This window comes from Myotis lucifugus, unplaced genomic scaffold (assembly GCF_000147115.1).
Source record: "Myotis lucifugus unplaced genomic scaffold, Myoluc2.0 scaffold_2, whole genome shotgun sequence".
NCBI lineage: Eukaryota > Metazoa > Chordata > Mammalia > Chiroptera > Vespertilionidae > Myotis > Myotis lucifugus.
This window is the reverse complement of record NW_005871050.1, coordinates 28,748,778-28,773,053: the sequence shown is the minus strand read 5'-3', so window position 1 is coordinate 28,773,053 and position 24,276 is coordinate 28,748,778. Positions and strand designations below refer to the sequence as shown.

At 38.0% G+C, this 24,276-nt stretch overlaps 1 protein-coding gene across 2 annotated transcripts in view; it reads left to right on the top strand.

Moving 5' to 3' along the window:
• The first annotated feature begins 4,884 nt into the window (after positions 1–4,884).
• Positions 4,885–24,276, top strand: part of PIH1D3 (PIH1 domain containing 3) — a 62,550-nt gene continuing 43,158 nt past the window's right edge. Inside the window, exons 1-2 of one of the 2 annotated variants that reach the window (XM_014459639.2) lie at positions 4,885–4,962; positions 20,611–20,775. In XM_014459639.2, the coding sequence (XP_014315125.1) occupies positions 20,614–20,775 (162 nt within the window). In that variant the 5' untranslated portion in view covers positions 4,885–4,962; positions 20,611–20,613. Of the gene's footprint in view, positions 4,963–5,272; positions 5,305–20,610; positions 20,776–24,276 lie in introns of those variants that run through there. The other variant, XM_014459633.2, reaches the window with a different exon arrangement.

Below are 24,276 nucleotides of genomic sequence, written 5' to 3'. Positions count from 1 at the left end.
AACAACAAACAAAAAGAATAGCATTCAAATGCAGATGACAGCCTCAAAGACAAACCCACCTTTAGAAGAAACTTTACCAAAATGTTGGAGAAGTAGAACAAACAAACAAAACTCTGGGGAATTATGAAGTATAGTATTCATAAAAGCTTTATACAAGCATACTAGTACATTGCTTGTAAGACATTGGTCTGGGCAACAATTTTTAGGATATAACACCAAAAGCAAATGCAATAAAATAAAAATCAAACAAGTGGGACTATATCAAACCCAAACTCCTTTGCATAGCAAAGGAAACCACCAACAAAATAAAAAAGCAACCTACAAAATTGGAGAAAATATTTGTAAATAAAATATCTGATAAGGGGTTAATATCCAAAAATATAAGGAACTCAACAGCAAAAAAGCAAATAATCAAATTAAAAAATGGACAGAGGACCTGAATAGACATTTTTTCAAAGAGGATATACAAAAGGCCAACAGGTACATAAAAAGATGTTCAGCATCACTATTCACCAGGAAAATGCAAATCAAAACCATAAGTATACATCACCTCAGGCCTGGTAAAATTGCTATTATCCAAAAGAAAGAAATGACAAATGTTGGCGAGGATGTGGAGAAAAGGGAGCCCTTGTGCACTGTTTGGTAAAAATGAAAATCAGTAAAACCACTATAGAAAATAGTAAGGAGATTCCTTAAAAAATTAAAAATATAACTACCTTATGACCCAGCAGTACCACTTTTGATATTTATCTGAAATGAAATCACTATCCCAAAGAAATATCTGTAACCCATATTCATTGCAGCATTATTCACAATTGTCAGGACATGGAAACAGCCTAAGTGTCAAAATGTGGCATATATAGTGGAGATATTATTCAGGCATCAAAATACAGGAAATCTTGTCATTTGCAACATGAATGGACTTTGAAGAAATTATGTGATTGTACTGTGAGGGCATTATGGATGAAAGAAGTCAGAGAAAGACAACTATGTTCTTGCTTTATTATTTTTGTTAACAAGATCCCTTTATTTTCATTTATTTATTTTTTAATCCTCACCCGAGTATATTTTCCCATTGATTTTGAGAGAGTGGAAGAGAGAAGGAAAGACAGAGAGAAATATCAATGTGAAAGAAACACACCTATTGGTTGCTTCCTGCAGGAACCCGACCAGGGCCCGCAACCAAGGTACGTGCCCTTGAACAGAATCAAACCCGGGACCCTTTGGTCTGCAGGCTGACGTTCTATCCACTAAGCCAAACTGGCTAGGGCTATATTCTTGCTTTCATGTAGAACCTAAAATACCTAAATCACAGAAACAAAGAGTAGAATGGTGGCTGCCAGGGGCTGGGGGACTGAAAAAATGTTGATCAAAGAGCGCAAACATCTCTTTGAGGTGAGAATTAAATGAGATAAATTTGCCATGATATCTGACACATAATAAACCTTTATTAAACAATAGCTATTATTTACAAGTAATAGATAATAAATAGCTAATTTTATAATAATATAATTATATAATCTATAATAATAAAAGCATAATATACTAATTAGACCAGACAGCTGAACACGTTTCAGACGAAGCCGGGGCTGCGAGGGCCAAGGCAAGCCGCTGTGGTTGTGAGGGCCAAGCCCCTTGCACGAATTTTGTGCATTGGGCCTCTAGTATTCAAGTAATACAATTCGCTAAATAAGACAAGTTCTGGGGACCTAATGTACAGCAGGTGATTATAGTTAACAATACTGTATTATATACTTGAAAGTTGCTAAGAGAGTAGATCTTAAATGTTATCACCACACACAAAAAATGTGATGAATGCGTTAGTGTGGTACTTGAATCTGCTATGCCTCATATTTTTAAAAGAAATCATTTTGAAAATGTTTATACTTATTAGTTAAAAACATACATTCAACCTAAGTCTCATATGTATAATGAATAATGTGGTTGATCACTGTTGCTCCAACATATACAAACCTATATGGGCAAATTCATATATTCAAGGGTGGCAAAAACTCACAGCTCATGTCAACATCCTTGGCCTTCCTGTTAGGATTCCTCCTGAGTTTCACGGAAGGCAAAAGTTATATAAATGGTTTTAAATAGCCAAGACTTCACAGTGTTAATGATAGCATGGAATAACTGGAAATAAATCTTCTATTGTTGGTTTAGTTAGGCTGAGTAAATTATGGTCATACCACTCTATGAAATGTTAGGCTGCTATTAATAATAAAAAATATGAAGACTATCAACATAGAAAAATTCCCAGGATAGTATCAAATCAAAGGAATAAAACTGTATAAACAAAAAGGAAGATTATGTAAAAATATGGATACATATAGATAAAATCAGAGAACAGAAATATCAGTTACTAGAGGTCCAGTGCACCGGGCCTAAGCTGTCAGTTTGACATCCCATGAGGGCTCCCGGACTGTGAGAGGGTGAAGGCCGGGCTGAGGGACCCCCCCCTGCCCAGCGCATGAATTTCATACACCGAGCCTCTAGTATTTTATAAAATAATTAGCTGAACTATATTCCTTTTTCATAACTATACCCCATGGAAACTTTTAGGTGTATTTTACCTTTTAAATCTCTCAAGTTTCATTACTCTAAAGCAGCCCTGGGCAAACTACGGCCTGCGGGCCGGATCCGGCCTGTTTGAAATGAATAAAACTAAAAAAAAAAAAAAAGACCGTACCCTTTTATGTAATGATGTTTACTTTGAATTTATATTAGTTCACACAAACACTCCATCCATGCTTTTGTTCCGGCCCTCCGGTCCAGTTTAAGAACCCATTGTGGCCCTCGAGTCAAAAAGTTTGCCCACCCCTGCTCTAAAGCCAACCTAGCCATCAAAAGCCAGAAAAACTTTAGCCTCTGCTTCTGGGATAGGCAAAACAGGAAAGCCCTCTTCTTGTTTAAACTTCTGCCCCTAGATCTGACCTGCTAGTCAGAATGGACAAGAATATTAGACTCAATCAAGTGAGATCTATCTTACTGAACCTCTCTAATCTTTGTGTTCCTTAAGCCATAATTTCTGTATTTATGAAATTCTCCAAGGAGGTAAAATGCTTGAAGATTTCTCAGATCCAGGACTCATCCCCTACCTTCCTATCTCCTCAACCCTGGAGAATACAGTGCTTAACATTGGTCTCTACCTTGCCAGGGGCAGGCCAAACCTTGAAGAGGTGATTATATCTCTAAAGATAAAAAGCCTGTGTTCCCTAAGAAGAAAACTACTCTGTATTTAATACTTGTGCACCTGACACTGTACCAAGAACTTTATATATGATATATGAAACACCACAGACCCACTGAACCAGTTCCTGGAGTTAGCCAAGGAAATCTGCATTTGTAACATATATACTAAGTGATTGATAAAACACACACAAGTTTGAAAACCAATGGTCTAAGGTCAGTGTCTTTTCAAACTGTGAATAACAATTTATTAGTGGAAAGCATTAGAGTACATTGCATGTAGTTACGTACTTATTCTGCAAAACAGTTATCAGTTATATATCTGTATTATGTACTGGGTCATAATATAAAATTTATTTCTTAACTGTGAGTCACAGCCAAAAGGTCTGAAAAGCACAAGCTAGGCATTATGGACTTAGAATAATGCAAATTGGGGTAGAATAGAAACCAAAAAAGCAAAAAAAAGCAAGAAGGAAATAGCATAACATACATAATTTAAGCTCCATAAGTATCATGCAAAATGAAACTGAAGAAACTTAAATTCTGATCATCTATAGGAATAAGGGACAACAAACAAACAAAGGAGGAAAGCTTGCAGTGGTTCTCAACCTTCCTAATGCCGCGACCCTATAATACAGTTCCTCATGTTGTGGTGACCCCCAACCATAAAATTATTTTTGTTGCTACTTCATCACTGTAATTTTGCTACTGTTATGAATCGTAATGTAAATATCTGATATGCAGGATGTATTTTCATTGTTCGCGACCCACAGGTTGAGAACCGCTGGAAGGGATATTATGGAAAATCCAATAACTTAACTTTGGCAAATAACAAATATACTACCTCCGTTTGTTGTTTGCTGCTGCTGTTGTTGTTTACCGTGGTAATAACAAGTAGAATAGGCAAATTACTTAAACTTCACTATCCCCCTCGCCAGATAGAGTATAAGTTAGAAAAGCAATAGCAGAAAGGAGAGCAGTTTATTTAATTCATTATCTAATTCCAAACCCTGGATAACCAAAAGTAGCCATCTGTTAAAACCTTTCTATCCTTGTTTGCAAAACAAATGAATGCACGGTCCCACCAAGGAACACAGCTAATCAGTTCCGAATAATGCAAACATTTACTGAGCCATTTCTTTTTTCTCTTTGTTTAAAACCAAACCACGGAATCTGTGGGAATCTAGGGTCACAACCTGTACCTCTAAGTGAAGTGAAGATTCAAATTGTCAAGCCGGCGAGGCACGTGCGTTATCTCAACTGTAAGGCTGGGAAAGCTGGGCACCAGGTCCCGCGATGTCCCCGGGAGTGGGAGCCACTGGGAGCTCCAGCTGGTGCCTAACAGGTCCCACGTGGCGGCCGACGGGGTGCTCCCACTTTGGCTGCAGACCCAGAAAACTTGCCCACAACAGCGGGGGTGGGGGTGGGGGTGGGGGTGGGGGTGGGGGTGGGGGTGGGGGAGGGGGGAAGCGCGATCCCGCTCTACACACAAGAACGCTGAGCCTGGACGGAACTGAACTCTGCCATCGGGCAGAGGGGGGGCGTGGGAAGCGCGTATAGGCGGCAGCAAAACCTCCAACCCCCGCACCATTGAGCCCACACTTCCGCTCCCACTGCTCCGGAGTTGTCGGATCTGTAACTCATGTAAGGGAAAAGCTTAACGATGAGCGAGCCTGCAGCAGGATGACCAGGACAAACGAAAACCCCGCAAACAAAGTTGGTGGCTAGCGCGGCTGCCGATGACTATCAGGGCCCCATAGCAACTAGGTAACGGACAGAGAGGCGGGCTGGGACCTACTTGAGCCGGAAAGAGCCGGACTGCAAAGTGGACAAACTCCGGCTGCGTGAAGCTGACAGGACAGGGGCTAACTCCTGGACGTACTTAAGTGAAAAGGGCAGCCGTTGACCCTGACTGGCGCGCGCTCGGATTGGTTGATTTTGGTATTGTTTCAAAGACGATTCTTCTATGATTGGTCAGGAAAGTCAAGCGGGAACCCGGAGGTGAGGGGTGGAAAGGGGGGTGGGACAAAGTTGTTACCTAGGCAACAGAGGTACACAGAGCTCTGGGCTATTTTCGGAGCCTAGCCAGCGACCCGAAAACTGACCCAGGTGAGGAACCCATACCTTACGTGGGGGAAATAAGGGGTCCTCAGATTCCGTAGCTCTCAGAGAAAGTAGGGAGGAGTCTAGATACTTACAACGCTGAGAAATAATAATAAAAACCCCCCACAAATCGCAGATAGAACAGACCCTAAATTCCCCTGCGCAAGACACTCTAAGCAAGACGCTTTAACAAAACTCAGTTTATCAGGGTGTGTGTTAGAGTTTTATCATACAGAGGATGGATGCTGATCAAATGTCAGAAAGCCAATATGAACAAGTGTAGGTTGCCTAACGGCTTTCACTCCACTCTCACACTCTAATGATTGTTAACACGAATTTGAGAGTGAAAACTACCTTTCCTTGTGGGTAGATTTGGGTGTTCTAAGTGAAAGTAGCCGCTGTGCCTTGTTTTACATGGATAAACATGATTTATCCTGGACCAGCACGCTTCGGTTGGGATATATTTTTTAGGGGGTATAACGGCTGTTCAGACCGAAAAAATTGGCCCGTGCCCCTTGTTACTTGGACAATGTCCTGTGCGTCAGAACGTGAACGCCGTGGGCCTGAGGCTTCCAACGGACCTTGGTCAGATAAGATCCTTTGAAGAGTGAGAAACAGTCAGTCCACACTTAGTGGACTGGGGCGTAGCGTATAAAGACAACTTGTACCTGCCAAACCTGCTACTCAACAAGGGGTAATTGGGAAAGTACGTCGCTGTCATCAGGTGAGAAACCTTATAAAAAATGAAATTTGAGTGAGGGGACAGAACCGAATTTGACCAGAGGTAAGGGTCATTTCTCCTACGAGTTTTCTGTTGTGAAAAGGATTCAGGACAGAGACTTTTCCCTAAACAAATGAAGAAAACAGGCCTCTTGAGGGAAACTTTTCAAAGTACCGAAGGTACATTTTCTGTCTCAATTCTTTTTTAGATAGAGTATGAGAATGAGACAGAAAAACAGGAAAAAATTACTGACAAGTGTGTTAAGTTTGGCTAAAATAAAGAATAAATAGACAGAGGAAATATTAAATTAAAAGAGGCTCATTTGTTTACTTTTAGGTTTATGAAAAATTCCAGATAATTTCAAAAATCATCTTCCATTAAATATATTTTAAACTTGTAATGAAACTCTGTTAAGTTCCCATAGTTCTTTATGACTTGGTACATCATTGGATGGCAATGAAAGTTAGACACCTAAAAAAAGAAATCGTTCTTGGTTTTGTAAAAATAAGGTCAAAATGAATTATTTTTAATGAGCATGGAATCATTGATGTGTATAGTTGTCAAAAATTTTAAAAAGGGGGAAACAATTAGCCCATATATTATAATTTAATTCAGACATAGGCAGAGATTACGTTTACTTTTGCATTTTCAGAAGAATTTTAACACAGGTATTGCTAAATAAGGCATTATAGAAATAAAGTTGCAAAAGGAATGCCAAATTTACTTAGGAGAATAAATGGATTTTGACTACTTTGAAATCATTCAGCTATAAATAATATTTTATGAAGGGGTATGGGTTTACCTATTAAACAAGTTCCCAAAAAATACTATTTGGTGGTTCTTTATTATTCTGATTTTACTTACTATATATAGTTAAATTAATAAAATACCATTACTTTCTGAATAGTCTAAAAATCACAGTTTTCACTAATTTTATCTAGACTTCTCTTCAATTACTTCAAGTCAAAAAGCCACCCCTATTGACAATTTGAACGGAGGCAAATAAAATAGAAAGCAAGACCCCAGCCCTCACAAGCAGGTTATTGATATTGCTTTAATTCCATGGGTCTGGAGCTATCCTGGTTCATCTTGTTTAGTCCCTAGGTTTTGGTAATGACCTGGTTTTCTCTTCAGTTCATTGTGACTAGTACAAAGAGAGGTCCCCCAATCCCACCTCTATCTATGAAGGCCATAAGGGGTTAGGTTGATGTGGGAAAATCAAAGATTTTGTCTGGAATATGCTGCCATGGAATTGGCCTAGCAAAGGAGAGTGAGAGAAATAAAAATAAAGGGCCTAGAAAATTTATTTTATCAATAACCAAATCTTAAATAAAAGATTTAGCAATATATTTTGTTTTCAATGAAACTTCTATTTAAGTTTTTCTTAAATTATTTCTTGGACTATTTCAGTGGCAATGCCAGATTCCCAAACATAAGCATTGTGGCTCTAGAATGCATTTTTATCCCTACACTATAGTACCTGAGTATAGGAAAAAGGAAGGATGTATTTCAAGGTACAAGAGCAGAAGATTATAGGGTATATTTAATAAGCAGTTCAATTTTTAACAGAAAACAGATTACATGTAAGAGAATTATAGGAGGGAAGGGCAGAAAATTAGGTTGGGGTTATATCCTGAAGGACTTTTATTTCCAGGCTCAAGATAAACTTAATGTGTATCAGATTTACAAATAACAGATAGCCCTACAAATAACACTGCATAGTTAATAAAAAGGCATCTTGCCTTAGGTTTTTCCAATGTTATCTGTTTGCATCAAATGAACTTTAACATCTTTTTAATAAATGTTAGTAAATTATTCATAATTTGTTAGACTTCTACAAAAGCTGGTACAATCTTTATTTACTTTTTTATTCTTTATTGTTTAAAGTATTACATATAGTATTACATATGTATCCTTTTTTCCCCATTGGCCACCCCACCCCCTAGCACATACCCTCACCCCTCTAGTGTCTGTGTCCATTGGTTATACTTACATGCATGCATACAAGTCCTTTGGTTGATCTCTTAGTCCCCACCCCCACCATCCTCTGCCTTCCCTCTGAAGTTTGAAGGTCTGTTGGATGCTTCTCTGTCTCTGAATCTGTTTGTGTTGTTCTCTATATTCCACAAATGAGTGAGATCATATGATATTTATCTTTCTCTGACTGACTTATTTCGCTTAGCATAATGTTCTCCAGGTCCAATCCATGCTGTTGCAAATGGTAGGAGTTCCTTCCTTTTTACAGCAGCATAGTATTCCATTGTGTATATATACCACTGTTTTTTAATCCACTCATCTGCTGATGGGCACTTAGGCTGTTTCCAAATCTTAGCTATTGTAAATTGTGCTGCTATGAATGTAGGGGTGCATATATCCTTTCTGATTGGTGTTTCTGATTTCTTGGGATATATTCCCAGAAGTGGGATCACTGGGTCAAATGGGAGTTCCATTTTTAATTTTTTGAGGAAACTCCATACTGTTATCCACAGTGGCTGCACTGGTCTGCATTCCCACCAACAGTGCACAAAGTTCCTTTTTCTCCAAATCCTCGCCAGCACTTGTCAGTTCGTTGATTTGTTGATGATAGCCATTCTGACAGGTGTGAGATAGTATCTCATTGTCGTTTTTGATTTGCATCTCTCAGATGATTAGTGACTTTGAGCATGTTTTTATATGGCCTTCTGTATGTCCACTTTTGAAAAGTGTCTATTTAGGTCCTTTGCCCATTTTTTGATTGGATTGTTTATTTTCCTTTTGTTAAGATGTATGAGTTCCCTATAAATTTTGGAGATTAAACCCTTGTTGGATATAACATTGGCAAATGTGTTCTCTTTCTTGTTGTTTTGTTGATGGTTTCTTTTGCTGTGCAGAAGCTTTTTATTTTGATGTAGTCCCATTTGTTTATTTTCTCCTTAGTCCCCATTGCCCTAGGAGCTGTATCAGTACAGATATTACTCCGACATATGTCTGATATTTTGCTGCCTATGGATTCTCCTAAGATTTTTATGGTTTCCTGTTTTACGTTTAAGTCCTTTATGCACTTTGAGTTTATTTTTGTGTATGGTGTAAGTTGGTGGTCCAGTTTCATTTTTTTTTTGCATGTATCTGTCCGATTTTCTCTACACCATTTATTGAAGAGACTGTCTTGATTCCATTGTATGCTCTTGCCTCCTTTGTCAAATATTAATTGAGCATAATGGCTTGGGTTGATTTCTGGGATCTCTGTTCTGTTCCATTGCTTTATATGTCTGTTCTTGTGCCAGTATCAGGCAGTTTTGAGAACAGTGGCTTTGTAATATAGCTTGATATCTATTATTATTATCCCTCCAACTTTGTTCTTCTTTCTCAAGATTGCTGCAGCTATTTGGGGTCTTTTTTTGTTCCATATGAATTTTTGAAGAGTTTTTTCCTAGGTCTGTGAAGTATGCCATTGGTATTTAATGGGAATTGCATTAAATCTATAGATTCTTTGGGTAGTATGGATATTTTAATGATGTTGATTCTACCAAATCCATGAACAAGGTATATTCTTCCATTTGTTTATCTTCCTCTATCTCTTTTTTCAATGTCCTGTAGTTTTCCGAGTACATGTCTTTTACCTCCTTAGTTTATTCCTAAGTATCTTAAGTTTGTCTGTGCAATGAAAAATGGGAGTGTTTTTGTTGTTTCTCTCCCTGTAAGTTCATTATTGGTGTATGAAAAAGCCATAGATTTCTGGGTGTTAATTTTGTGTCTTGCTACATTGTCGAATTCATTTATTAAATCTTTTGGTTTTTTGATGGAGTGTTTAGGTTTTCAATGTATAATATCATGTCATCTGTGAATAGTGACAGTTTTACTTCTTTTCCAATTTGGATGTCTTTTATTTCTTGTCTGATGGCTATGGCTAGCACTTTTAGTACTATGTTGAACAGGAGCAATGGGAGTGGGCATGCCTGTCTTGTTCCAGTTATTAGGGGAAATGGTTCTAGTTTTTGCCCATTGAGTATGATGGTGGATGTAGGTTTGGCATGTAATCTTTATTTCCATTTAATTTAGAATATTTTTTCAAAAATTCACATTATTTTCTCTTTTAATGTTTTGAAGTATTTAGTTATTGACAAAATATTGGTGATTCTTTTGTTTCTCAAAATACAATATCAACAAAATTGTCATGATTTATTATTTTGTGTTTACAGATTATTATTACAGTTGATTTAATACAATTATTTTTGCTAAAGTGCCAATTATACTTTTACTCCAATTTAGCTTAGTATGAATCTATGCTATTTTATGCCAGCATAACTTGGATTTGAAGAAGTCCAATTTATAATATGCTTCAGATATATAGTGTGTTACTATAAATTATTGTGAATGGTTTGTTTAACAAATACACTCAAACATATACATTCCAAGGAGTGGCATCACCTTCGAAGCAGTCACTTTGGAGGGCTATCCACTTACTCCAATGCTCTTGTTATTGCTCAAATTACCTTGGAAACTACTCCTTTAGAATTGCCTTGGGGCCTGTAGCACATTCTTTTGAATATCCTCATAGTAGAAAATCTTCATATTTTGAAAGTAGATGTGATATATAGATGTATCTAGAAATTACTTGGAGGCAAATCTGATTTGTAAGCAGACTGAAACCATAATGATACCCATTTTCTTGGTGGTACATCTAAAGACAATTCCAAAATATTTTGAGCATTGGTAGCATAATTTACATCAATGTATATAACCTTCCATGGTGACTCCTTTGTAATATAACATTTGTATGAATTAAATCATGCTTCATTCAGCATTCATTGACTCTTGACTAAATGCCAGCTCCAGTTATTGAAGACATTTAGTCTACAGGTATAGCTTCCCACTGCCCGTGCTGCCCTGCCTCTCACAAGTGAGAGGCCAGAGCTCCTTTCAGCGTGGGATTTAGAATTAATCTGCTTTCCCTAAATTCAGGATCCAGTGTGTCCACTGAAGCACAGGCGTTTTTTTATAACCTGTACTGTGACTGTCCAGGTGACATGAGAAAGCCTCTCATGCAGTGCCTGGTTCGTTTTCTCTTTTCCAGCTGTGACTTTGAGCCCTATCCTATTCTAAACCTTCATCTAGTTGCCAACTCCCCCACAGTCCTCAAGAACTGGACCCTGCCTCCTATACCCCCACCTATGGGCCAGGGTCCTAATACACCCTAAGTGAGTCTCCCTGTCACCTCGACTATTCAGTCATCCTGCTGTGAAAAACTGCTCACATCTCATAACTCTCCCTGGCCATGTTCCTGCCTAACAGATGAGGATGCAGGAATAGCAGTTCTGATTGCTATCTCAGACACTACATTTTGGAATTCTGAATACCCTTCTTCCAGGTTAGCTCTATTGGTTTCAGTTTATTCCCCTCTCACCAGCCCACTATTGAGTTCTCACAAGCCTCATCATCAAGTATCTGTGGGTGCTGGCACCATGTGCCACACAGTAATGATATTTTTACATAACTTTTCATAATTTAGCAAACTCACATATGTTGCATAAAATGGCATCACAACAATTTTATAAGGTAAGTAATACTGAAATAATGAAACAATTTCTGCTATATTTGTTTTTTAAAGTCTCACTGTACAATCTCAACTCAAAATGCTAATTATATTATTGCATCTGATATTGGTTCCATTTTCTCCTTTCATTGTCAAAGTTAGAAAATGTTTCAGACTTTTTGCTTTTAATGTTAAGTAAATATTTAATGAACACATAATCAACTAGGACTTTTAAAATATACACAGGAGCCTCTTTGTTTAATTTGTGTCAATTATTCATTTCTCTAGCACACTACCAGGCCATACTGTGAGAGAAGATAGTTTTATCACCTTTTATTCCACCTTTTCCAAATTAATGAGTTTCCAGTGGAATAAGTTTTATTAATAACTTATTCAACATTGTTATTAGAAGTGATATTCATGCCTAGAAAAATTAAATTTTTAAAGGACCAATAATAGCTAACATATGTTGAATGCTTAATATGTGCCAGGCACTGTTCCAAGCTCTTTTACATGTATTAAGCTACTTAATCCTTGTCACAACCTAATGAGGTAGTATTATTATTACTCTCATTTTAAAGATAAGGAAAATGAGGTATTGAGAGTTTAAATGATATGCCAAAAGCCACAGAGTTAGAAAGTAAATGATAGAGTTAGAAAGTCTAGGCAGCATGACTGCAGAGCCCTTACTCTTAACCACTCTGATATACTGTCTCTATGCTGGATGTACAGGGCAATTTAACATTTGTTTCATATCCTTGACATCTCCTATAATCATTAAAATCAGTTTTCTATTTAAAAAATAAAATTAAAATAATGTTAAAAATAATAAGACAGAAGGTTTGAAAACACCATCTGCATGCAAATTGATTTTGACAGGTACACATTTGTGAATCTCTTTTGTATTCCTGTTATAGGCACAATGCAAATATTTTAGTTGGTCATTTAGTAAAAGCACTAAAGTAATGTTTCCTTGAATTAATTTTAATAAAATAATGTTTAAAAATATCAGCAGAAGTATAAAAAAGATTCCTATTATATTTATGCCTAAATCACTAACAATAGGACTAATTCTACAGTCTTTACTCAGGTTAGTCATTAAAGTCTGAAATTTCCAAGATTTTTAAAGATCCTGACATCCTACTTCAAACATAACTATAGAGATTATTTAAGAGACTGATGTCTGGTTGGTAGGATTATAGGTATTTGTGATTTACTTATTTATACTTTAATGTATTATTTCCTAAAATTTCCACAACAGACAGTATCATTATTATAATCAGAAAAACTACTTTGTGTGAACTTTTACTAAAGTCACTGAACCCAACCCATTTGAGTTCTCAAATGGCAATATAATGCTAGGTATCATATACAGATAGTTAAAAATTAAATCAGAAAGTACAGGACTATCTGAGTTAAAAGTTAGAAATAAGTTCCTTAGGTCATACCCTGTGGAAAACATTATTTTCAGTTCCCTAAGTGGAATATACAGCCTAGACAGCATACATGAGACAGATAAAAAGGTAACTTACACAACTATGTTTCTAAATAATGACATACATTCTATATGACACTAACTTCATTTTGTCTGGAGGTAGGACTAAAAAATTCTGCTTTTTTAACCAACTCTGAAAGTAATTCTTTTTTAAAAAAATTTATTGGAGTGACATTAGTGTACATGAACATATAGGTTACATGTGTGAATTACTAATTTACAAAATCTGTATATAGGACCATGTGCCCACCACCCAAAGTCAAATCTTCTCCTGTAACCTCATATTAGAACCCCTTTCTTCCCTCACCCCCTTCCCTCTGGCAACCACCACACTGCTGTTTGGGTATATAAGTTTCAGTTTTATATTCCACATATGAGTTAAATCATATAGTTCTTAGCTTTATCTGTTTGACTTATTTCACTTTGCATAATGTTCTCAAGTTCCATCCATGTTGTTGTAAATGAGGCTATTCCATCCTTTCTTATGGCCGCATAGTACTCCATTGTGTATATATACCACATCTTCTTTATCCATCCTCTATTGTAGGGCACTTGGCTGTTTTCAATTCTTGGCCACTGTGAATAATGCTGCAATGAACATAGGGGTGCATATATCTTTGTGTATAAATGATTTCAAGTTTTTCGGGTATATACCCAGGAGTGGGGTTGCTGGGTCGTATGGTAGCTCTATTTTTAATTTTTTGAGGGATCACCAGACTGCTTTCCATAGTGGTTGTATCAGTCTACACTCCCACCATGAATAAGGGTTCCCTTTTCCCCACAACCTCTCCAACACTTGTTGTTGCTTGTCTTACTGATAATGGCCACTCTAACTGGTGTAAGGTGGTATCTCATTGCAGTTTTAATTTGCATTTCCCTAATTTCCAGTGAGGTTGAACATCTTTTCATATATCTATTGGCTACTTGTATGTCTTCTTGGGAGAGGTGTATTTTCAGATCCTCTGCCCATTTTTTGATTGGATTGTTTGTTTGGTGTTGAGTTTTATGAGTTCCTTATATATTTTGGAAATTAAACCTTTGTCGTAGCTACTGCTTGCAAATATCATCTCCCATCTGGTTGGCTGCCTGTTTGTTTTGTTGTCCATTTCTTTTGCTGTGCAGAAGCTCTTCAGTTTGATATAGTCCCATTCATTTATTTTTGCCTTTACCTCCCTAGCCTTTGGGGTCAAGTTCATAAAATGTTCTCTACCACTCAGGTCTATAAGTTTGGTACCTATATTTTTTTCTTTGTGACTTATAGTTTCGGGTCTTATGTCTAAGTCTTTTATCCTTTTTGAGTTAATTTTTGTACATGGGGACAAACTGCAATCCAGTTTCATTCATTTGCATGTGGCTTTCCAGTTTTCCCAGCACCATTTATTGAAGAGACTACCTTTGCTCCAATGTGCATTTCTGTCTCCTTTGTGGAAAATTATCTGTCCATATATGTGTGGTTTTATAGCTGGGCTCTCTATTCTGTTCCATTGATCTGTGTATCTGTTTCTCTGCCAATACCATGCTGTTTTGATTACTGTAGCTCTGTAGTATATTTTGAAGTCAAGTAGTGTAATACCTCCAGCCTTGTTCTTTCTTTTTTCAGGATTGCTTTGACTATTCTGGGTCTTTTGTGGTTCCATACAAATCTGACGATTTCTCATTCTATTTCTTTAAAAAATGACATTGGGATTTTGATGGGGATTGCATTAAATCTGTATATTGCTTTGGGTAAAATGGCCATTTTTAACTATGTTGAGTCTTCCAATCCATGAACATGGGATGTTTTTCCATTTTGTTGCGTCTTTTTCAATCTCATTTAATAAAGTTTTGTAATTTTCAGTATATAGGTCTTTCACATTCTTTGTTAAGTTTAGTCCTAGGTATTTTATTCTTTTGGTTGTGATTGCAAAAGGAATTGTTTTCTCCATTTCTTTTTCTGAAGTTTTGTTGTTGGTATAGCGGAAGGCAATGGATTTTTGTACATTGATTTTGTATCCTGCAACTTGACTGTATTTGTTTATTGTTTCCAGTAGGGTTTTTTTTGTAGAGTCTTTAGGGTTTTCTATATACAGCATCATGTCATCCACAAAAAGTGACAGTTTGACTCCTTTCTTCCCTATTTAGATGCCTTTTATTTTTTTCTCTTGCTTTATTGCTCAGGCTAGTACTTCCACTACTATGTTGAATGGTGAGAGTGGACATCCTTGTCTTGTTCCTGATCTTAGGGGAAAAGCTTTTAGTTTTTCACGATTGAGTATGATATTGGATGAGAGTTCATCATATATGGCCTTTATTAAGTTGAGGTACTTTCCTTCTATTCCTATTTTATTGAGTGTTTTAATCATAAATGGATGTTGTATCTTATCAAATGCTTTTTCTGAATCTATTGACAAGATCATAGGATTGGTATCCTTTCTTTTGTTAATGTAGTGTATTACTTGATTGATTTGTGAATGTTGAACCATCCTTGTGCCCCTGGAATGAATCCCACTTGATCGTGATGTATTATTTTTTGGGTGTACTGTTGTACTCGATTAGCTAGTATTTTGGTTAGGATTTTTGCGTCTGTATTTATCAGGGATATTGGTTTGTAGTTTTCTTTTTTTTGTGTTACCTTTGCCAGATTTTGGTATTAGGATTATATTTGCCTCATAGAATGTTTTAGGAAGTATTGCCTCTTCTTCAATTTTGGGGGAAGAGTTTGCAAAGAATAGGCTTTAATTCTTTCTTGAACGTTTGGTAGAATTCACTGGTGAAGCCATCTGGTCCTGGACTTTTGTTTTTTGGGAGGTTTTTGATGGTTGTTTCAATTTCCTCACTGCTGATCTATTAGATTTTCTAGTTCTTCATGATTTAGTCTAGGAAGGTTATATATTTCTAGGAACTTATCCATTTCTTCTAGATTATTGAATTTGATGGCATAAAGGCTTTCATAATATTCTAGTATGATCCTTTGTATATCTGTGATGTCTGTGGTGATTTCTCCTCTCTTATTTCTGAATTTGTTTATATGGATCTTTTTGCTTTTTTCCTTAGTGAATCTAGCCAGCAGTTTGTCAATTTTATTAATCTTTTCAAAGAAGCAGCTCTTTGTTTTATTAATTTTTTCTACAGTCTTTTTGTTCTTTATTTTATTTAATTCTGCTCTGATTTTTGTTATTTCCTTTCTTCTGCTGACTTGGGGTTGCTTTTATTCTTCCTTCTCTAGTCTTTTTAGGTGTGATGTTAAGTTGTTTACTTTGAATTTCTCTTGTTTCTTGAGATAGGCCTGTAATGATATAAACTTCCCTCTTATTACAGTTTTCGCTGCATCCTAGAGGTTTTGATATGTTGTGTTATTCTCATTTGTCTCTATATATCTTTTGATCTCATCTTTTATTTCTTCTTTGACCCAGTAATTTTTTAGTAGTATGTTGTTTAATCTCCACGTGTTTGTAGTTTTTTGTTTTGTTTTTTATTGTGTGTTTTTTTTAACCTCCTTTTTGCAGTTGATTTCTAATTTCATGACATTGTGGTCAGAAAATTTACTTGGAATAATTTCAGTCTTTTTGAATTTGTTGATGCTTGTTCTGTGACCCAACATATGGTCTATCCTTGAGAATGTTCCATGTGCACTGGAGAAGAATGTATACTCTGATGTTCTGGGATGAAATGTTCTGTAAATGTCTATTATATCCATTTGGTTTAGTGTTTCATTTAAGGCTGATATTTCTTTATTGATTTTTTGTTTGGTTGATCTGTCTAGAGCTGTCAATGGAGTATTAAGGTATCCAACTTAATTGTGTTTTGACCTGTTTCTCCCTTTAGTTCTGTGAGTAGCTGTTTAATATATTTCGGTGCTCCCTGGTTGGGCGCATATATATTAAAAAGTGTTATTTTTTCTTGATGTAGTGTTCCCTTTATCATTATAAAGTGTACATCTTTGTCTCTTCTTATCTTTATTATCTTGAGATCTATTTTGTCAGATATAAGTATGGCTACACCTGCTTTTTTGTGGATGTCATTTGCTTGGAGAATAATTTTCCACCCTTTTACTTGGAATCTACCTTTGTCTCTGCTGTTTAGATGTGTCTCTTGTAGGCAGCATATGGTTGGGTTTTGTTTTTTGATCCACTCTCCTACTCTGTGCCTCATTACTGGTGAATTTAGACCATTTACATTTAGGGTAATTATTGATGTATGAGTATTTCCTATAGTCATTTTATCTTTTGTTTTCTGGTAACTCTGTGCCTCCATTGGTTCCTTTATGCTTCTATCTGTTGTTCTTGTTTGGTGGTATTCCATACACCTTTCCTTTGTTTCCTCTTTTTTTAAGCTATATGTCTTGTTTGGGGAATTTCTCTGTGTGGTTGTCATTAGTTTTATAAAAAGTGAAGTTGCATATATGCCATAGTTTTTTCCCTTTTGAGTACATCTGACCTTCATCTTCCTTTGCCTGTCCATACCTGTCCCTCTTCCCCTTTTATGTTTTTATTGTCACAAGTTATTCCTGTTTATGCTGTGACTTTTTGTCAATCCTATTGGTAGTGTTATGACCTTATGTTCTTTGTTTCAGGTAGAATAACTCCCTTGAGTATTTCCTGCAATTGAGGTTTTCTAGTGATACAATCCCTCAGTTTCTGTATGTCTGGGAATGTTCTTATTTATCCTTCATATTTAAAGGATAATTTCGCTGGATATAATATGAGTGGTTGGTAATTTCTCTCTTTCAGGCATTTAAATATTTGGTCCCACTCTCTTCTTGCTTGTAGAGTTTCTGATGAGAAGTCAGGTGAAATTCTGATGGGTTTTCCTTTTGTAAGTCACTTTATTTTTTTCCTTGGATGCTTTGAGGATTTTTTCTTTGTCACTAATTTTTGACAGCTTCATTACCAAGTGCCTTGGAGAGGGCCTCTTTGGATTGAGGAAACTAGGTGTTCTGTTTGTTTCTTGTATTTGAGGATCTAGTTCTTTCCATAGATTTGGGAAGTTCTCATCCACTATTTGTTTTAATAGACTCTCCATTCCATTCTCTCTCTCTTTCTCCTCTGCTATACCTATGATTCTGATGTTATTATTATTGTTTTATGGAATCAGAGAGGTCTCATAGGGCTATTTCATATTTCTTTATTCTCAGGTCTTTCTCTTCTTCCCCCTGCATCATTTCTTGATTCCTATCTTCAATATCACTAGTTCTTTTCTCTAACTGGTTGGTTCTGTTTTCTATGCTCATCAGTTCACTCTTAATTTTTTTAATTGCCTGCTTTATTTCCGGGATTTCTGCTACATTCTTTTTTAACAATTCAACTTCTTTGGGGAAATATTCATTTTGTTCATTGATTTGTTTTCTGAGTGAGCTAAATTGCCTTGCATCTCATTGAGTATTTTCAGAACTGCAATCTTGAAATCTCTGTCATTCAACTCACATGATTCTGTGTATTCCAGCTTGTTTTCTGGGGATTTTTCATTTTCTTTCTGGTCATCGTTGTTGTTGTGGTTGTCCATGGTGTTCGCTGTTCTCCTTTGCTTTCCCATTTATCTCTGAGGAGGTTTTCTACTCTGTTCCAGTAGATGGCACTGAATTGCAAGATTTTTTTTTTCCTCTGTGGCCTCACAGTTTTGATCCTCTGTGGCTTCCGTAGGGCTCTACTGCCTCTGCTGGTTGGGGGTGAAGTTTGTTTTTCCCTCACAGTAATGGCAGTCCCTCACCTCCAACGGTCTCTAGCCCAAGCACCCCTCCTGGGGTTCAGTCACAGAGGGAAGCTGTGTTTCTATTGCAACAGCTCTTGGCCTACAGAAAATATACTCCTGGAAACAATCCAAGGGCAATAGGAGGCGAGACCTGGAAGTCTAATTTGTGGCAGGGCTCTGTGATCTACTTTCTTTGCCTGAAAGCCAGCTGCCATGGGGAGCGACTCTGTAGGGAGAGTGTCTTCTGACTCTGTAGCTTAGGCATGCACCTCAGATCCCATTCACAACGTGCCCCCATGGTTCAGACATTCTCTCTCACTATTTGTGTGCTCGACACACAATGCCACCAGTCCAGTGGCTATTCCAACAGCCATCCACTTGTTGGGTTAGCTCTGTTGGTCTAGACCAGCTGAGGAAAATGCCTGTGACTGCTGCCTCCAGTTCCCACCTGTGCTGGGGACATGCCGACAGAAGGGGGCAGTTTCAGATGACCAGGTCTGCAAGGGGGTGCAGTTAAGGGTGACCAGGCCAGCAGAGGGGGGCAGTAATGAATGACCAGGCTGGCAGGGGGAAGTTGGGGGCGACCAGGCTGGCATGGGGGGGCTGTTGGGGGTGACCAGGCTGTTGGGGGTGCAGTAAGGGGCAACCATGCTGGCGGGGGTGCAGTTAGGGGCTATCAGGCCGGTGGTGGGGGGGGGTGCAGTTGGGAATGACCAGGTTGGCAGGCAGAGGTGGTTAGGGGCAATCAGGCAGGCAGGCAGGTGAGCAGTTAGGAGCCAGCGGTCCCGGATTGTGAGAGGGATGTCCTGCCGGTCGGACATCCCCGAGGGGTCCAAGATTGGAGAGGGTGCAGGCTCTGATGAGGGACCCCCCCCCAGTGCACGAATTTCATGCACCGGGCCTCTAGTCTATAATAATAAAAGCATAATATGCAAATCAACTGAATGACCAAACAGTAGAACAACCGTCCAGACAACCTTCTGGACAACCATGCTATGACACACACTGGCTCTAGAACAGCCAAGGCAGGTGCGATGCAATTGGTTGGGTGGCCTAGCCATCACCCCATGATCACCCAGCAGAGGGAGGCCCAGGCCACTGGCCAGCAGGGTGATCGATGAGGGTGGGGGACCTCCGCAATCACCCCAAAGAGGGAGGCCAAGCCACCCTCTGTGTGGTGATCGATAGCAGAGCCCCGGCCAGTTGGTCAGGGCCTCCCTTTGTTGGGCGATCCATTGTGGAGCCCTGCAGATGGATCTCCCCAAAGAGGGAGGCCGAGGCTACCCGGCTGCTGCCACTGTAGTGGGTGGGCGGGGCTTCCCTCTGAAGGGTGATCAATCTGGGCACCCCCCCAATAGATCACCCTGAAGACGGAGGCCCAGGGCACCTGGCTAGTGGCCACAGAGAGAGGCTCAGGCCATCTGACTGGCAGTGCTGTGGTTGGCGGGCAGGGCCTCCCTCTGCTGGGTGATCAATCTGGGGGCCCAGTGATCGATCGACCCACAGAGGGAGGCCCAGGCCACCGGCCAGCGACGCTGTCGCAGATGTGCGGGGCTGGCCAGTAATCGCCCCTCAGAGGGAGGCCCAGGCCAGCCAAGCGATTGTACCCCATGCCTGTCACTCACAGAGGGAGGCGACTGGTGGCCGGGGAGGGAAAGGGCAGTGCCGCACAGATGGCAAGCAATGGCAGCGGCCGGGGCGGGGCCAGCTACCAGCAGCCGGGGAAGGAGAGCCCCGATAGGCCCTGATCACCAGCCAGGCCTAGGGACCCTACCCGAGGGGTCCCAGATTGCGAAAGGGTACAAGCCGGGCTGAGGATCACCCCCACTCCCTGCACATATTTCCTGCACCGGGCCTCTAGTGTCTTAAATAAAATAGAAAACTAAAATACTTCTTTCTGATTATTTTCTTCCTCAGGATATGGACTTGGACAATATGGAACCTGAATATGTAGAAAATATGGAAACGGAAACTATGGAATTCGAAAATATGGAGACTGAAACTATTTCTTCAGTTTCAGCTCTGCAAGCCCTCTCTAAACTACTTTATCCTGAAGAAGAGGATGATTTTGAGTCTGAACAGGTGGTTGTATACTTATAGTTGAATTAGTTTTGTTCACAATATGCTGTGAAACTGTATTTGAACAACTTGTTCCAACCTTGCTGTGGGAGTAAGGCTATGTCATCTGATACATTTGCAGGAAGTTGCAAGGTTGATTATGTATGAGAGTAAAACCTCTAATACATTTCTAGCAAACATAATTACATTTTTTCTAAGCTACCTGAATGCTAAATAGGAAAATTGTTCAGTAACTATGGTAGCAATAGCTACATTTCAAAATGTTTGTCATTTATATTTATGGCCAAAGAATGCTTGACAACCATTACACAGTGTGATAGTTAGAATTTTTAAGCCTAGACAATATTTTTATAAAATAAATAATTTCAACTACACAGTATTAATTATGCCACCCAAATTCAGTCCACTTGTCCTTTTTCATTTGTCTATAGATGAAAGGAGAACAGAAAATATTTTGAGCCAAATAAGGGGACGAACTAGCTGCAGCCTACTAAAATTGGCCTCTGGGTACATGCTCATATAAAGTGGTGGAATGAAAAAAAAATAAAGTGGTGGAATGTAATTAGGTAGTTGAATAGAATTTGGGGTCAGTACAGGTGACCCCAGGGAAGCTTGCAGCAACAAGATGGGCTTCATTTTGGATAGGAAATTTCTATGAGCTGACCTTTGGCCACACCACAGTCAATGCCAATATTCCCACTATAATAAAAATACTTTGTGTGTTCCCCCTTTTCCTACGACTTAGATATCAGCAAACCTTGGCAATCAGACTGCCTAAGTCAAACAAAATTTTGGGCAGAAACCTCATACTATTGCAGAATATATCACTTTGCTTTCACTTATTTTAATAAAGTTGTTCATTATTATAATCAGTTTACCGTGAGCAACCCATCTCCCATAAAAATGCATATCAATTGCTCCTTCTAAAATGCTTTTTTTTGCCATAGTGTGGAAAAACAAGTATAATCTGAAGAGACAGCAAATTTAGTGGATTTAGCTTCCACTCTTCAGGAAGAGCTTAGGTGGAACACAGCAGAATCATATAAGGCATGCAAAGGAGCCAAGATATTTGAGTAAGGGAAAAGTCTTGGTTGAGGCCAAAAATAAAGAAAAATAGGGATGTTAATAACACCTTGAATATATGCAATAAATAAGACATGGGAGAAAAAGTTAGGAGCATGTATCAATTAAGTTGAGAAGGCAAGCTCATTTTTTTTCTACCTTAGCTGAAATAGAATAATACATGCTGGGAAAGGTGGGGTTATATCAGATACAAAACTATACTAAGTATTTTAGAAACATTACTCTTGCATAAAAGAAAGTGGAACTTGTATTTGGAACAGATTCAGAGATGAGGAATTACCCTGGTAACAAAGACCCCTTTGACGTTTAAGTATGGAGATGTTTATTTAGAGGTGTTTCTTAGGTAAAGATGAGTGCTTATGAGAATAGAGAAACTAAGACCATTTTACCAAATTGTACACTTTATAGAAGAAAATTACTATCAAAATGTATGAGTCTGTATATCTGAGTTATAAGCAATTCTGAGGTAATCAGTCATTCAGACACCTCAGTACGGATATCAGAGGATATAGAATTGGATTATCAGAAAATTGGGAGAATAATATTTTTAATGAACTATTAAATTTTGCAGGAGAGAAATGGTTTTTTATTTGTCACATGTATTAATCTTGGGAACTGTGGAATGATTACAAGAGTGATGTGTTTTTGAAAATACACTCTCTAAAAACAGCATTAAACTGTTGCATACACATTGTTTCATTTATACTGTCCCCCACCATGAATTGTGAAGAATCTGGGAGAATGGAAAGAGATTAGGACTGTTGTTTGTTTTTGATTTACAAGGGGACCTTAAAACCTGTGGGAAATACTGTTCACTACTCTTAACAAAAATTGTAACAAAAATGTTCTAACTCTCTTACATATTGCAAAGTGGAATGAATTGCAATGATAAAATTGCTCAGATAATTGGATATGGATTCACAGTAAAGGCTGAAATGATATTCTTATAGAAAAGAGTTGCCAGATGGTTTTTAATGTTTTTATTACTCTGATCTATCTTTTCACTTGAAAATTTTATTTTTAATCATTTATTTTCATTAAGTTAATAAACTGAAACTCCCCCTATGTTCTAGTATACTGACTCAATCATCACTCTCCATGGAAAGCATACCAATTTTTGTCAGAAATGTTCAAGTTTTTATTTCTACAGATTTTAATTTTTTCATGGAAGGAGGCACTCAACAAAACAAGAGGTCCTCATGTTCCAAGAAATGCTTTACCCTGATTGACTATTAGTATTCCAGTGATTAATAATTTAAGAAAAGCACTACAAATGTATATGACCTTAGTGCTTAAAAAGAAAAAAAAAGTACAGAATATTGTCTTTGGATTTTCATATTAAAATGCCTATAACACTTTAACCACATACTTAGCACTTTTGAAGCACCTTTTGGAAAGGAATAGTCACTGTCTCAGAAACTGTTGACATGTTATAAATTAATTTCTGATGTATAGCTGTTGGAATAATTTAGCATAAAAAGACCCAGGTGAGCTTTTCCACCAGCTTTCAAGGACAGACTTTATTTATCTTGCCCAAATAGCACATTATAACTTTCACACATGTCTTAAATCTTGGGGGATTAGTATGGGGACCTAAGAAAGAAGAGTTAGAGATGCTTGTTTGCCAAGATCCAAGAAGATAATAATTTTTTGACTGCAGTGAAGTGGAATGCAGAATCTGACATCAACAAGAACAATTAGTGGGGAAAAAAGTGTGTGTGTGTGTGTGTGTGTGTATAGGGTAGTTTCTTGAAATATCAGAGAACCCCTGAGAGGGACAAATGAAGTGGTTGCCACTATAATGATGGCATAGTATATGTTATGCTTATTTGAAAAAGGAAAGCTGTTTTTGTACTACTGCATCAGAGGCAATCCTATTGGAGTATGTATACTTGTGTAGAATATGGCAAAATAAACTTGAACTTGTATGAAGAGTGTAGTGGTTCAGCATATATTTGACCCTATTAATTTGGTATTGCTGTTTAAATTCATTAGTTCAGCATCATGAAGTGGTGGGATGAAACAGTGTTTCATACACACAGTGGAGAGAAGTAAAAGCTGAAATCAGGACTTTTGAATGAGTCATTTGATGTCTGTATATTTAGACTCTATTTAGTGATTTGTTTTTATTTCTATAAAACTTTCCCAGCCTTGGTCAGGTTGTTCAGTTGGTATGAACATCATCCCATTCACCAAAAGGTTGCGGCGGGTTCGATTCCTGGTTAGGACATATACCTAGGTTTCGGGTTCCATCCCTGTTCAGGACCTGCACAGGAGGCAGCCAATTGATATTTCTCTCTCACATTGATGTTTCTCTCTCTATCTCTCCCCTCCCCCGCCATTCTCCCTTCTTCCCTCCCTTTCTTTCTAAAATCAATAAACACACCCTGTGGTGAGTATTAAAAAAAAACCCCAAAAAAT